Source organism: Mobula birostris, chromosome 9, assembly GCF_030028105.1.
Source record: "Mobula birostris isolate sMobBir1 chromosome 9, sMobBir1.hap1, whole genome shotgun sequence".
NCBI classification, from domain to species: Eukaryota; Metazoa; Chordata; class Chondrichthyes; order Myliobatiformes; family Myliobatidae; genus Mobula; species Mobula birostris.
In genome coordinates this window covers 63,205,026-63,221,806 of record NC_092378.1, presented here as the reverse complement: position 1 = coordinate 63,221,806, position 16,781 = coordinate 63,205,026, and the positions used below count along the sequence as shown (strand labels likewise).

The window sequence follows — 16,781 nt, the reverse complement described above, 5'->3', positions numbered from 1 at the left end:
CAGTTTCCTCCCACATTCCAAAGACATTTGGGTTAAGCTCAGTAACATGTGGACATGCTATGTTGGTGCCGGAAACATGGTGACACGTATGGGCTGCCCCCAGCACATCCTCAGATATTGTGGTCGTGGACTCAAATGACACATTTCACTGTACCTCTTGATGTTTCGATGTACATGTGACAAATAAAGCTCATCTTTTAAAATCAGTTTTTAACATGCTACACGCTAATTTTTTTTTAGTGAACCCAGTGAATTTAAAGAGAGTGAGAAACATATAAGGCCTCTGCACTCTGACTGCAACCCACCAAAGTTCCTGACCTGAGGGTTTGGGACTTTGACTCCACACCTGGCCCACAGCCTGCCCACATGTTCTAGACCACCTAGCTCATATTATGGACTAATGAGTAAGTCAGATGCTGGCTATCTGGATTCTGAACATATGTTGGATCATTGCAGTTTTAGTACCTGATTATATAGACCATTATAGCACAGTGTAGGTCCTTCGGTCCACAGTGTTGTGCCAACCTTTTAACCCACGTGTTGGCACGTAGCCAAGTAGTTAAGGTGTCGGTCTAGTGATCTGAAGGTCACTAGTTTGAGCCTCAGCTGAGGCAACGTGTTGTGTCCTTGAGCAAGGCACTTAACCTCACATTGCTCTGCGACGACACTGGTGCCAAGCTGTATCGGCCCTAGTGTCCTTCCCTTGGACAACTTCATGGAGACAGGAGACTTGCAGCATGGGCAACTGCCAGTCTTCCCTACAACCTTGCCTGCGCCCTGGACACCTTCCAAGGCGCAAATCCATGGTCTCACGAGACTAACGGATACCTATTATTATTAACCTACACCAAGATCAATTTAACCCTACCCTCCCACATAACCCTCCCATGTTTCTTAGATAGAAATATCTAAGAGTCTCTTAAATGTCTCTAATGTATCTGCCTCTACCACTACCCTCAGAGGTGCATCCCACACACTCATCACTCTCTGTGCAAAAAAACCTATCTCCAAAATCACCCCTATACTTTCCTCAATCACCTTAAAATTATGCCATTTCCACCCTAGGGAAAAGGCACTGGCAGCCTACTCTATGATGATGCTTCTTATCATCTTGTACACCTCGATCAAGTCACCTCTTCATCCTCCTTCACTCCAAAGAGAAAAGCTCTTGCTCACTCAATCTTTCCTCATAGGACATGCTCTCTAAACCTGGAGGCATCCTTGTAAATTTTCTCTAGTTTTTGCTGACGGAACAGTGACAAGTTGAGATGAAGGGTCTTGACCTGAAACATTGACTGCCTATTTCCCTGTTCGACCTGCTGAGTTTCCCCAGCACTTTGTTGTTTGCTCCTGATTCCAGCTTCTGTAATAGCTCGTGTTTGCTGTGACAATTCTGAATTGGGATAACATGTCGGAGAGCACTTGGAAGTGGTGATGTTCCAATGCATCTGTTGCTTTTGCCCGTCTAGAGTCTGGTCAGGTACAACCCCGACTGAAGTATAATATCTCTGGGCAAGGTTTTTGCATTTACCAAGGTTCCCATTTGTTGATCAATGTAGAAATAGATGTTCTAGTTCTCATCTCCTCATGGAATGTTTTCCTATTTCAGCTCAATTTTGTCCGATACTTCATTCCTTATTTTATCCGGAATCACGAAAAGGTGATCTACTTGGACGATGATGTCATCATACAAGGTATTTTTCATACTGATGATGTTTACGGAACAATGGCATATTTACACCTCACTAGGTGGTGTGGGTCAGAATCAGGTTTAATATCACTGATGTATGTCATGAAATTTGTTGTTTTGCGACAACTGTACAGTGTAATAGATAAAGATACTATAAATTACAAAGCCCAAAGTTCAAAGTAAATTTACTATCTAAGTACGTATTCGTCACCGTATACAACCCTGAGGTGTATTTTCTTGCAGGCATACTCAACAAATCCATAACAGAAAAATAACCATAATAGAATCAATGAAAAACCGCACCAACTTGTGCACTCGACCAGTGTGCAAAAGACACAATCTGTACAAATGCAAAAAGAAAGAAATAATAATAATAAGTAAAGAAGCATAGAGAAGATGAGGTGAAGAGTCATTGAAAGTGAGTCCATAGGTTGTGGGAGCATTTCAATGATGAAGTGAATTTGAGTGAAATTATCCCCTTTGGTTCAAGAGCCTGATGGTTGGGGAGGCGGGGGTAATAACTATTCCTGAACCTGGTGGTGTGAACCCTGAGGCTCCTGTACCACCTTTCTGATGGCAGCAGTAAGAAATGAGCATGTTCTGGGTGGTGGGGATGCTACTTTCCTGCAACAACACTTCGTATAGATGTGCTCAATGCTGGGGAGGTTTTAACCCATGATGGACTGGGCCATGTCCAATATTTCTTGTAGGATTTTCTGTTCAAGAGCATTAGTGTTACCATATGAGGCCGTGATGCAGGCAGTCAATAAACTCTCCACTATACAACTCAGAAGTTTGTCAAAGTTTTAGATGTCATGCCAAATCTTCACAAACACCTAAGGAAGTAGAGGCGCTGCTGTGCTTTCTTTGTAATTGCATTTATCAGCTGAGCCCAGGACAGATGCTCTGAAATAATAACACCAAGAAATTTAAAGTTGCTGACCCTCTCCAGCTCTGATCCCCTGATGAGGACTGGCTCATGGACCTCTAGTTTCATCCACCTGAAGTCAATAATTAGCTCCTTGATCTTGCTGACATTGAGTAAGAGTTTGTTTTGGTACCACAAGGCCAGAGAGAACATTAAGAAATTATATATATATATATATATATATATATCTCCTCTCTGATAGTAGTAATAACAAGATAGTATGTTCTGGGTGATGAAGGTCCTGAATGATGGATGCAACTTTTTTGAGACATTGATCACCTTTTGAAGGTGTCCTCAAGATGGGGAGGCTAGTGCCCATGGTGGAGCTGGCTGTTTGCAATGCCCTGCAGCTTTTTCTGATTCTGTATAGTGGCCCCTCCATACCAGATGGTGATGCAACCAGCTGGAACAGTCTCCATGGTACATCTGTCAAGATTTGCTAGAGTCTTTGGTGACATTCCGTATCTCCTCAAACCCCTAATGAAATATAGCCGCCGGCATGCCTTCTTCATACCTGCATCGATATGTTGGGCCCAGGATAGATCTTCAGAGATGAGGACACCCATTGAACTTGAAATGCTCACCCTTTCCTCTGCTGACTCCTGCATGAGGACTGGTGTATGTTCACTCAACTTCCCCTTCCTGAAGTCCTCAGTCAATTGCTTGGTCTCACTGACGTTGAGTACGAGGTTGTTGTTGCGACGCCACTCAACCAGCTGGTCTACCTCACTCCTGTACGCCCGCTCGTCACCATCCGAGATTCTGCCAACAATACTTCTGTCATTGCCACATTTATAGATGGTGTTTGAGCATCCCGTGCTGGCATTGACCTTGTCTGAGTGCCCACTCTGGGCACTCAGACCTCTGCTAAAGTCTGCATCGTAGGCACAGGGGGCGGCCATTCAGCCCATGTCAATGCAATCACAGCCAAGCTGTATCTTAACTATTTACCCACCACAGGCCTTCTCATCCCCGTTGAAAACTTCTCAGTCCTGAAATTTCTCCAGAACTATTTGTGGGTGGGTTTTCCGGGTCTGTGGTATCCTATGTGTGAAGGAAAGTTTCCTGAGATTTCTAACCCACTTGAAGTATTGTGTACAGTTTTGGTCACCATATTATAGGAAAGACATTTTCAGCTGGAGAGGGAGCAGAAGGGATTTGCAAGAATGTGACCTGGCCTAGAGGCTCTGAGTTATTGGGAAAAAGTTGACTACACTGGATCTTTATTCCTTGGAGAGTAGGAGAATAAGAGATCACCTTGTAGAAGTTTATAAAATCTTGAGTATGGGTAAGGTGGATGGCCATAGACTTTTCTCCAGGGCTGGGAAGTCCAAAGCTGGAGGGCAAGGATGCAAGATAAAAGGGGAGAGACTTAAGAGACCTGAGAGGTAGTTTCTTTACACAGAGGGTAGTGAGTACCTGGAATGAGCTGCCAGAGGAAGTGGTCAATGTGGGTACAAAAGCAACATTTAAGAGACATTTGGATTGGTAAACAGAGGGGAGGGGCTTGGAGGGTTATGTGCCAAGGGACTAGCAGTGAGGATGCTGTGCTCAGCATGGATCAGATGGGCTGAAAGGCCTGTTACTGTGCTGTATTACTCCGTGACTCTAAGAAGATAGACTTCTGGTTGCAAAGACCTCAGGGGTTTGGGGAGAGAGTGGGAATGTGGTATAAGGATAGAGCATAAGCTGTGACCATATTGAATATAGAGGAGTTTTGAAGGTCTGATTATCCTGCTCCCAATCCTACTTTTCCACATTCTGTGTTTTCAGTAGTTATTCCACCTCCCTGTTTGTGCTGTTAGTAATGTTTGCTAAACAGATTCACCTGCTTGTTACAGTCACCCCTCTCCACTTGAATTTGGTTTTAATCACACAGGTGATATCCAGGATCTGTATAACACAGCCTTGAATCCTGGCCACGCGGCTGCCTTCTCAACAGATTGTGACCTCACCTCAACTCATGAGATGGTTCGGAGTATGGGAATGCAGGTAATCAGATCAAATGCGTTAAGTACTTCATTATTGTGATATGTATTGAGATACACCGAAAAGCTTTTGCACATATTCCAAACATAAGTATATCAAGGAAAAAGAATATAGCGTTACAGATACAGGCACAAGAGATTCTGCTTGTGCTGGAAATCCAGGGTTGCACACACAAAATGCTGGAGGAACTCAGCAGTCAGGCAGCATCTACGGAGGGGAATGAACGGTGAGCTTTTTGGTCTAAAACCCTTCATCAGAATGGAAAGAAAGGGGTTGGGGGGAGCTAGAATAAGAAGGAGGGGGAGGGGAAGGAATTCAGGCTGCTAGGTGATAGGTGAGGCCAGGTGAGCGGGAAGGTAGGTAGGTGGGTAGTGCAGGTAGACAAATAAAGTGCAAGGTAGATGAGGTAGACTGAGAGATCAAGAGTTCATCCTTATTGTTATAAGAAGTCTGTTCAAGACTCTTACAACAGTGGGATAAAGGCTGACCTTGAGCTGGTGGTACCTTCTATCCGGTGGAAGTGTGCAAAAGAGAGGCAATAGAGACAGAGTCTTTAGAGTGAAGGCTGTTTTTTTGTGCTGGACTGGGCTGTGTTCACTACTCTCAGCAACATAAAAAAAGATACTTAATTAGAGATCGAGTATGGTAACAGATCCTTCTGGCCCAATGATCTTGCACCGCCTGATTACATCCAGTTGACCAATTAACCTATTAACCCATACATCTTTAGGACTTAGGATGTGGAGCACCCAGAGGAAACAGGGTCACGGGGAGAACGTACAGACTCCTTACAGACAGCAGAGGAAATGAACCCAGTCGTTGGCTCTGTATTAGCATTACTTTAGTCACTACTACCCTGCAACTATTCTTGGATTCTTGGGCAGAGCAGTTCCCATACCAAGCTCTGATGCAACTGGATATTGGGAACAGTGATTCACAAATGAATCGTGAATTATGAATGAATTAGGCACTCATTCTCAATGCTTTTAAAATGAATACTTACTTTAATTTTCATGTATTTTATAAATGAAAGATTTTTGCTAATAAGGGCTTCCTCCTCCCTAGTCAAATTAATTCCATGACGAAATACAATCAGAAATCTGATTTCTTTCCAGACAACCTATATGGGACATTTGGATTACAGGAAGGCAACGGTGAGAGCTCTGGGCATAAACCCCACGACCTGTTCCTTTAATGTTGGGGTCTTCATTGCGAATGTCACAGAATGGAAACGGCAGCACATTACAAAGCAACTGGAAAAGTGGATGGTGATTAATGTGGAGTAAGTTGCACTCTTTCCCAACCTGAGTCTTTATAAGGTATCGGTCACTCAGCATTTCAAGTAATGTGAGCAACTTTGGATGCCTTATCTAAGAAAAGATATGCTGGCATTGGAGAGGGTTCAGAGGAGGTTCTCAATAATTATCCCGGGAATGAAAGGGTTAATGAGCATTTGATAGCTTCAGGCCTTATATTCACTGGAGTTTGGAAGAACGAGCGGGTCCATATTGAAACCTATCGGATATTGAAATGCCTAGTTAGAGCGGACATGAAGAGGATGTTTCCCATAGTAGGGAAGTCTAGGACTAGAGGGGTAGAGGGGACAGCCTCAGAATAGAAATATGTCCTTTTGGAACAGAGATGAGGAATTTTTTTAGCCAGAGGGTGGTGAATCTGTGGAATTCGTTGCCACAAATGGCTGAGGAGACCAAGTCACTGTGTATATTTAAAGTGGAGGTCGGTGGGTTCTTGGTGAGTAAAGGTGTCAAAGGTTATGGGGTGAAGGAAAGGGAATGGTAGTGTAGCAGAAAGCACAACGATATTACAGCTCGGGGCATTCCAGAGTTTGGAGTTCAATTCCAGTGCCGTCTGTAAGGAGTCTGTACATCCTCCCCAGGGGTGCATGGGTTTTCCCAGGTGCTCTAGTTTCCTCCCACAGACCAGGGATATACCAAACAGGTGAATTAGTAACTGCAAATTGTTCTGTGATTAGGGTAGGGTTAATTGGGTATGTAGGGGGTTGCAGGGGTGGGGTGGATCGAAGGGATGGCAGGGGCTACTCTGTGCTTTATCGCTGAATAAAATAAAACATAAAAATAAATGAATGCAGTTGAGAAGAGTAATAAATCAGCCATGATGGAATGGTGGAGCTGAGCGATGGGCCAAGTGGCCTAACTCCGCTTTCCCAAAACCATGTTTCTGTGGGGGGAGGGATTGTGGCCGGGAGATAACACCAGTAGATTTAGAGCTGTGTTTCCCAGGAAAGTCCCAGCCTGAAACATCAACCCATCCCTTTGCCTCCACAGATGCTGCCTGAGTTCCTCCAGCACGAGCACTTATGGACTTTTTGATCACAGTGATGTTCCATTTTTGCCACTTCCTCCGTCTGCTCCTTTTGTTAATGTAGGAATAGGTGCATACCCATTGTGTACTACTTTCACAGTTGAAGAGCAACAGTCATGATAGGATGCTTTACAGCACCGGTTGTAAGATTGCGGTTCGATTCCCGCTGCTGTATGTAAAGAATTTGTTCGTTCTCCCAGTGACCACATAGGCTTCCTCTGGGTGCTCTGGTTTTCTCCCACGTTCCAAAGACCTATGGATTGATAGGTTAATTGGTTACAAGGGTGTAATTAGGCAGTGAGGGCTCTTTGGGCTGAAAGGGTGTGTATTTGTGCTATATCTCTAAATAAGTAAGCATCTTAGTCAGTAGTTGGAATGAAATAAAGATGGAGGGTGGGCTTTGTAGAAGAGAGTGTTTAGATTGGTCATGGGGGAGGTTTATGAATTGAGCAAAGATTAAGAAGTGAATAAGTGAATAAATTGGTGGTGGGGGTGGGGGAGGATTCCCCTTGTCCACAATTCCATTTAGTCTGGATAGTGAGGACTCCCAGCAGACGTCTGGGGAGATAATTCTGAACTTTCACCCAGGCAGCTGGCAGTGTGGATGTAGAGGTGAAGCGATGGAAATCAGGAGTGCCAAAGAGGGCAGGCATGTTGGAATATGGAATTGGATGAGGTCGCTGAGACTGGAATGGGCAAGTCCATAGAGTGACTGGAATACTACCTTGAAAATTTTGGATTATAAGGCGAGTAATATTTTATATATAACTTAATTGAGGGGGAATTTCTTTAGCCAGAGAGTAGTGAATCTGTGGAAGTCATTGCCACAGGCAGCTGTGGAAGCCAGGTCATTGGGTGTTCAGTGGAGGTTGATAGATTCTTAATAAGTCAGGGTGTGCAAGCTTACGGGAGGAAAGCAGGAGAACGGGGTTGAGAAGGAAATGGATCAGTCATGATCAACTGAAGGAGCAGACTTGATGGGCCGAATGGCTTCATTCTGCTCTCATGTCTTATGGTCTTAATGCGTTAGTTTATTATTGCAGTAGAATGAGACCTAAGGTGGATTGCTTAACTTCTGAGTGTGATTTTACAATTATGGGTTTCTGGTTTTTTTCCCCCAGAGAGAACCTGTACAGCAGTGCGTTGGGTGAAGGGGTAGTGACTCCTCCTATGTTAATAGTGTTCCACAATAAACACACTGTCTTGAACCCGTTATGGCACATTCGCCACCTTGGTAAGAGCCTACTTCTAGATATACTAATAAGAAAAAATAGAGTTTCAGAGAGAAATTGTTTGGAGAATATTTTTCACACTGTGGAAAGTATTTAACTCCAGTGCAATGCTTAAGATAAACTTGTATAGCTACTGTGACGGTTCTGTGGTAGAGTTGATTTTGACTTCAGTTTGTGCATAATGATTTTGCATGTAGACCTTCCGCCCATCATGCAACATAATTTCTATCCCATAATGCACGTCTGCATAGCCTCCAACAAGATGACATGAACGTCAATTTCTATAACTTCCAATAATTTCTTCCCTCTCCCCCTTCTCTCTTTTTCCATTCCCTATTCTGGTTTCCCTTTCATCCCTTCTTTTCTCCTCACATGCCCATCACCTCCCTCTGGTTCCCTTCCTCTTTTCCTTTCTCCCACAGTCCACTGTCCTCTCCTATTAGTTCCTTTCTTCAGCCCCTTAACTCTTCCACCTATCATCTCCCAGCTTTTCACTTCATCTCCCCTCCCCCACCCACACACCCTCCCCCTATCAGTTACCAGCTTGTACTCCTCTCCCCCCACCCCCCAACCATCTTATTCTGGCCTCTGTCCCCTTCCTTTTCAGCACTAATGAAGGGTTTCGGCTTGAAACATTGACCGTTTATTCCCCTCCATAGATGCTGCCTTACCTGCTGAGTTCCTCCAGCACTGTGTGTGTGTTGCACTTAAATCCTAGGAATTAATCAGTTTAGCACCCACAGATGTCACGGTGAGATTGAAATAACATTATTGGATTGTTGGTCCCCTGGATTATCAATCTGGTAGCTCAAACACTTTGCCAATTCATGGAGTAGAGTTTGAATCCTTGACCTAATTAGATTTGAGGGGACCAGCATCGAATTAATGAAGGGTTTCGGCCTGAAACATTGTTTATTTCCCTCCATAGATGCTGCCTGGCTTGCTGAGTTTCCCCACATTTCATGTGTGTTGCTTTGAATTTCCAGCATCTGCAGAACCTCTTGTGTCTCCAGGTTTTTTAAAAGAAGATTTGTCTATTGTTTTATCCAAAAAATGAAGTTTGGAGAATCTTACAGTGTTTGTTTTAACATTTAGGATCATGTGAAAAAAATCCACTCTGTTAGCTTACAACACAAGTAGCAAACTTCAAAATCTACCCCAATCTGGCTGTTTAACTTCAATATTTACAAAATACTTTTTCCATTCCATCTGACTCTTCATAATTAAACCAAGTGATGGAAAGTAGCCAATGACAGTAGACTTGCTCGTTTTCAGAATGCGACCGTTTGCAAAATGCAGCAGAGAACCTAAATGCTAGTTTTAAATAACTTGGGTTGCTTCCAGATTGCTTCCACAACATTCAAAGCACAGTTTTTTTGAGCAGAGCCTAATATTTGATTTCAGTAAGTAAAATTCAATGCTCTTATGAGGGCACTTGCAGATTTTCTAAATAGTTTGGACACTCCGGAGTGCGGTGCAGCCAGTACATTTAACTTTGAAGTATTGCAATTGTTGTTTTGCAGACAAAATCCCAAGTCGATTCTATGGAGCCAAGGCTCCATCAGCAATGAATCATTAACTGATTAGTTAGGCTGCTTTAGGTTGAATATTGGTCCGACGGCATTTGGAGTATTGTGAGCGGGTTTGGGCCCCAGAACTAAGAAAAGGATGCACTGATATTGGAGAATTCTTGCTAGTGCATACATTTAATTCACGGCATTTTATATAGAAATGAACATTACTAGGAAAATAAGGAGGAATGCATTTATAATTTAAACTGGATGTTCAGATAGCTTTTGATATGAAATGTGTGTCACTGACCGGTGGTGTGGTATCCGCACTTGACTTCGGGACAAATGGTCTTAGGTTCGCATCCGGTCGGCTCCCTGTATGCCTTCCATCCATGCTGGGTTGAGCATCGAGCTGGCAACTCGGCCTCGTAAAACAGAGAAACGCTAAGAAAATAGCAAGGTTGTTGCCCGATGCGGCAAACAAGGCGCTGGGAGGAACTTAGATTTGAATGAACATTACAATATTGAGGTAAAATATAATGCAGATTTGCAAACATTATAAATGGGCCATCCAATGAGCGGATAAAGGTGAAATTCGTAATGTTCTTCTCCATAGATGCTGCTTGAGTTGTTGGGATTGTTGTAATTTTATTCTGCCTATAATGAAATATAACCTTCATGGGTGGGAGAGGAATATGGTACAGGTACGGGTCAATGGGACAAGGTGGACTAACAGTTCAGCATTGACTAGATGGGCCAAAGGGCCTGTTTCTGTGGCTCTGTGACTCTGTAATTCTAATAATACTGACATCACTGTACACATCCTTCACCACAAAAAATTTTAAAAGGTTTCTGCTTGTGGTTAAACTAGGTTTGCATTTTCTGTAATTCAGGGAATGGTTCGGTTGAGTTGAAGTTGTTAGAAGTGCAAGAGGGAAGTCATTTATCTGATTGGAGTCGTGATCTACAAAATAGAACCAAATATCTCAAGCATGAAGTAAACCACAACGCGCAGAACTCGGACCAACAGAAATTGAAACAGTATAATTAATTGGAAGGTCAAAGGAAGCAATATTAGCATTCTCTCTTAGGCCTGTACCCCTGCACTGAGTCCCCAGTGACAGTCAGTAGCCCATATAGAGTAGTTCACCAAACAGGAAGTAAACTACCACGCACAGAGCCAACACCGACAGAAATGGATGCTGGGTCGTATTTAATTTCAAATGAGGTATGATATTTTTGCTCACCAAAGGTAGTAAGGGAAATTGTTAAAGGGGTGGCAGTGGATACCGTAAACCCATTGACTGGCGGGAGTGACTTAGGGTCTAAATGTTTCCCTCCTGTTCCTATGTTCCACTCTGAAGGTTTTGGTGTCCAACTACTGTGTGCTCATCTGGAGTACATGACAGCATCGTGACTGAGCGACCAAACCCGATGAAACCTTTGAGAGAAGTGCAGCAAAATGAAAGCAAACTCAGATTCCGATTCATTTATTTGTCACCTGCACGTTGAAACATACAGTGAAATGGTCGTCTGTGTTTACAGCCAACACAACCCAAGGATGTGCTGGGGGGCAGCCAGCAAGTGTTGCCACACATTCAATATTCAACCATCAATGCGGCTATAGTCAACATAGCATGCCCACAGAAACACAGTCGTCAACAACAGCACCAAAACAAAAATCAACAGCAAAACAAGCCCCTCTCCTCCCTCTGACCCACTCATCAGCTCACACACGCACGGACGGTCCACTAGACCCAGGAGAGTGTATTTGTGGTGATTACTAGATTATAGCTAACCAAATCATTTCAGAGTAGAATTAAGAGTATGGCAGAAGGAAAATTTGCTGTATATGGCGCCTTTAACGGGGCTATAGTCCAAAGTTACCTGTGACTAGCATTAATGCTGCACTAAACAGGCAGTGCTGATGTTTATTAACACAAAGCTTGAGGCTGAGAGGAGGCCTGATACATGTCCATAAAATTATGAGAGTTGTAAATGAGTTTTATTCCCTCTAGGATAAAAGTGCTGAATACCAGAGTGCATAGTTTTAAGTTGAGAGGGGGATGTGCAGGGCATATTCTTTTTCATGTACTGTACAAAGAGCAGTAGATGCCTGAAATGGGCTGCCAGCAGAGTAGTGAATGCAGATACGACAGCAGTGTTTGAGATGGAAGGGGTGGGGTGGAATGGTATTGATCAGGTACAGGCAGAAGAGATTTAGTTTAATTTGGTATCATGTTCAGCACAGACATCGTGGTTCAGAGGGTCAGTTCCTGTGCTGTACTCTTCTACATTCTAATGAAGTAATATGCTTTAAAGTGATTTTTTCAATTGTGTTGCTGCAGGTTGGAGCCCTGATGCCAGATATTCAGAACATTTCCTTTCTGAGGCAAAATTGCTACACTGGAATGGCAGATTTAAACCCTGGGATTATCCCACTGCACATATGGAATTTTGGCAGAAGTGGTATCTTCCCGATCCAATGGAGATTTTTAGACTTGTGCGACCCAAAAATTAAGACCTGTACTATGCATAGAAACTCAACTTGTTTATACTTGATGTAACAAACTAGTTTTTTGATTTTGTAATTCTCAGCAGTTAATCGATTTTGTTTTGAACGGAATGTAATAATTATATAATTGACCTGTTCTATTTGCTAGGGAAAATTTAAAACAGTATGCACTCATTGTGTAAATTGTTCTATTTTAAAAAGGTGTTTGCTTTTCTAATGTTCAGGAATATGTTTTTGAATGATTTACACATGGAACAAGGAACATGACTGCCACTGTCATGCAGTAGGGATATTGAAAACTACACACAAAGAAGGTGCAATGTAAAACACTCCAGATTCAGTGACTATGCTAGGTTAGCAAAGTGGAAATAAAGAGATAACTATCTTAAGGCAACTGTAAAACATAATAAAATAAATGCTAACTTTGTATACCAGTATTAAAAAAAAGTGGTGAAAGATAACCTCAAGAAAACTAGCTTTCAGGAATCTCTCCCGCCACCCAGTCTGGTCTCTGTCAGATTCCAGTCTCGCATTATATGGTTGACATTGTCTGTTAAGTCTGAGTTTTTGAGATAATACATGCAACCTCACTAGCTATGCCCCTACTTTCAGAGCACTTTAAAAAAAATATCCTAATATACTTTGAGGTGAATCTTCTGTTGCATACAATGGACAGCCTTGTGCCAAAATTAAGTCACTCTACAGAAGGCAAGACTATCAAGGTTTAGCCTCAAATCCCTGACTCCTATTGTAATCTGCCTGATTTTGATGAAAGCGCAGAAGATCATATATATGGTGAATTGAATCTGTAAATTAAACAAAGGTCAAACATTGAAGGATGGCAAATGCACAAGAAAAATAAGTCATCCATTTCAATTCACTTGTAACCCTTAATCTAATATTCAGGCCAGTATTCCATTGAAACTTATAGCTCCACAGTTGTGCACTTGAATTCTCAAGGAGATGTCGGATTGCGTATAACTAGGCCCTTGGCAAGGGCCAGTAAAAAGAAGTTAGGCTTAAGCAGAGCGGCTATTGTGTGAATGGGCCAGTGTTAAGAGTGGGGAATTGATGCTTTGGTGAGGAGATACCTAGGCCGGAGGAAGATGTTTTCTTCTGTTATTTCTTCTTTCTTTCTTATTGCACATTTAGAGCAGTGGAAATGCCAGGAAGGATAGTGGAATGCTCCTCCTGTGGGATATGGGAAGGCCTCCAGTGGCCATGATGACTACAACTGCAAGAGATGCATCTAGCTGCAGCTTCAAACAGACCATGTTAAGGAGCTGGAGCTGGAACTGGATGAACTCCTGGTCATTCTGGATACTGAGTAGTTAATAAACAGGACATACAGTACAGGGAGTTAGTTACACCCAAGGTGCAGAACACATGTAACTGGGTGATCATTAGGACGGGGGAGGGGATAGGTAGCTAGTGTACCCCTGTGGCCATTCCCCTCAACAACAGGTATACCACTTTGGATACTGTTGGGGCTTTCTGGCACTGAGTCCGACTCTGCGACTCAAAACAGAAGGGGTGAGCTGTAGTGATAGGGGATTCATTAGGGGAACAGAAAGGAGACCCTGTGGATGAGAATGAGATTCCTGGGTGGTATGTTGCCATCTGGGTACCAGGGTCAGGGACATCTCAGATTGAGTCCGCAGCATTCAAAGTGGGAGAGTGAGCAGCCAGAGGCTGTGGTCCACATTGATACCAATGACATGCATAGGAGGGATGACAAGGTCCTGCAAAGAGAGTTCAGGGAGTTAGGTGCAGTGTTAAAGGACAGAACCTCTAGGGTGTGATTGTAGGATTACTACCCTTGCAACGTGCTGGTGAGGCAGGAAAAGGGAAGATCATACAGTTTAATACATGGTTAAGGAGTTGGTGCAGGAGGGAGGGCTTCAGATTTTTGGATCACTGGGCTGTCTTGCAGGGAAGGTGGGACCTGTACAGAAGGGTGGGTTTGCTCTTGAAATGGAGGGATCTAATATCCTAGTGGGAAGGTTTGCTAGTACTGCATGGGCTAGCTTAAACCAGAGCGGCAGGGTGATGGGAACCAGAATGCCAGAGCAGTCAGTGGAGTCGTTGTGGAAAAAGATGTTAAGCCTACATACAAAGTCAGGAATCAAAAGGTCAAGCAAGGTGGGACTAATGTTCAGAGCTGTGTATATTTCAATGCAAGGAGTTTTGTAGGAAAAGTGGATGAACATAGGGCAAGGATCAGCACATGGAATTATGACATTAGAACATAGAAAACCTACAGCACAGTACAGACCTTTCAGCCCACAAAGCTGTGCCAAACATGTGCTCACCTTAGAAATTACCTAGGGTTACCCGTAGCCCTCTATTTTTCTGAGCTCCATGTACCTGTCCAGGAGTCTCTTAAAAGACCCTATTGTATCTACCTCCACCACCATCGCCGGCCACCCATTCCATGCACTCATCACTCTCTGCGTAAAAAACTTACCCCTGACATCTCCTCTGTACCTACTTCCAAGCACCTTAAAACTGTGCCCTCTCGTGCTAGCCATTTCAGCCCTGGGAAAAAGCCACTGGCTATCCACACAATCAATGCCTCGCATCATCTTATACACTTCTATCAGGTCACCTCTCATCCTCCATCGCTCCAAGGAGAAAAGGCCAAGTTCACTCAGCCTGCTCTCGTAAGGCATGCTCCCCAATCCAGGCAACATGCTTGTAAATCTCCTCTGCACCCTTTCTATGGTTTCCACATCCGTCCTGTAGTGAGGCGACCAGAATTGAGCACAGCACTCCAAGTGGGGTCTGACCAGGGTCCTATATAGCAGCAACATTACCTCTCAGCTCCTAAACTCAATCCCACAATTGATGAAGGCCGATGAACTGTATGCTTTCTTAACCAGAGTCAACCTGCGCAGCAGCTTTGAGTGTCCTATGAACTCGGACCCCAAAATCCTTCTGATCCTCCACACTGCCAAGAGTCTTACCATTAATACTATATTCTGACATCATATTTGACCTACCAAAATGAACCATCTCACACTTACCTAGGTTGAACTCCATCCGCCACTTCTCGGCCCATTTTTGCATCCCATCAATGTCCCGCTGTAACCTCTGACAGCCCTCCACACTATCCACAACACCTCCAGCCTTTGTGTCATCAGCAAATTTACTAACCCATCCCTCCATTTCTTCATCCAGATCATTTATAAAAATCAAGAGTAGGGGTCCCAGAACAGATCCCTGAGGCACACCACTGGTGACCGACCTCCATGCAGAATATGACCCGTCTACAACCAGTCTTTGCCTTCTGTGGGCAAGCCAGTTCTGGACCAACAAAACAATGTCCCTTTGGATCCCATGCCTCCTCACTTTCTCAATAAACCCTGCATGGCGTACCTTGTCAAATGCCTTGCTGAAATCCATATACACTAAATCTACTGCTCTACCTTCATCAACGTGTTTAGTCACATCCTCAAAAAATTCAATCAGGCTCGTAAGGCATGATCTGCCTTTGACAAAGCCATGCTGACTATTCCTAATCATATTATGCCTCTCCAAATATTCATAAATCCTGCCTCTCAGGATCTTCTCCATCAACTTACCAACCACTGAATTAAGACTCACTGGTCTATAATTTCCTGGGCTATTTCTACTCCCTTTCTTGAATAATGGAACAACATCCACAACCCTCCAATCTTCCAGAACATCTCCTGTCCCCATTGATGATGCAAAGATCATCGCCAGAGGCTCAGCAATCTCGTCCCTTACCTCCCACAGTAGCCTGGGTTACATCTCATCCGGTCCCTGTGACTTATCCAATTTGATGCTTTCCAAAAGCTCCAGCACATCCTTTCTCTTTATATCAACATGCTCAAGCTTTTCAGTCCGCTGTAAGTCATCCCTACAATTGCCAAGATCCTTTTCCATAGTGAATACTGAAGCAAAGTATTCATTAAGTACCTCTGCTGTCTCCTCCGGTTCCATACACACTTTTCCACTGTCACACTTGATTGATCCTATTCTCTCACATCTTATCCTCTTGCTCTTCACATATTTGTAGAATGCTTTGGGGTTTTCCTCAGTCCTGTCCGCCAAGGCCTCCTCATAGCCCCTTCCAGCTTTCCTAATTTCTTTCTTAAGCTCCTTCCTGCTAGCTTTCTAATTTTTTAGAAAACTATCAATACCTAGTTTTTTGAACCTTTCACAAGCTCTCCTTTTCTTCTTGACTAGATTTGCAACAGCCTTTGTACACCACAGTTCCTATGCCCTACCATTCTCTCCCTGTCTCATTGGAATGTACCTATGCAGAACTCCACGCAAACATCCCCTAAACATTTGCCACATTTCTTCCCTACGTTTCCCTGTGAACATCTGCTCCTAATTTATGTTTCCAAGTTCCTGCCTGATGGCTTCATATTTCCCCCTTACTGCAGTTAAATGCTTTCCTAACTTGTCTATTCCTATCCCTCTCCAATGCTATGGTAAAGGAGATAGAATTGTGATCACCATCTTTTTCAAAATGCTCTCCCACTGAGAAATCTGACACCTGACCAGGTTCATTTCCCAATACTAGATCTGTTACAAGGTGGGT

The 16,781-nt window shown here is 43.5% G+C and overlaps 1 protein-coding gene across 1 annotated transcript in view; it reads left to right on the top strand.

Annotated features, from left to right (window-relative positions):
- The window catches only part of glt8d2 (glycosyltransferase 8 domain containing 2), a 43,028-nt gene extending 30,390 nt beyond the window's left edge, over positions 1–12,638 (top strand). The window contains exons 6-10 of the mRNA XM_072269444.1: positions 1,610–1,694; positions 4,498–4,610; positions 5,723–5,889; positions 8,072–8,184; positions 12,042–12,638. Of these exons, the coding sequence (XP_072125545.1) occupies positions 1,610–1,694; positions 4,498–4,610; positions 5,723–5,889; positions 8,072–8,184; positions 12,042–12,214 (651 nt within the window). The 3' untranslated portion in view covers positions 12,215–12,638. The remainder of the gene's footprint in view (positions 1–1,609; positions 1,695–4,497; positions 4,611–5,722; positions 5,890–8,071; positions 8,185–12,041) is intronic.
- The last annotated feature ends 4,143 nt before the right edge of the window (positions 12,639–16,781 follow it).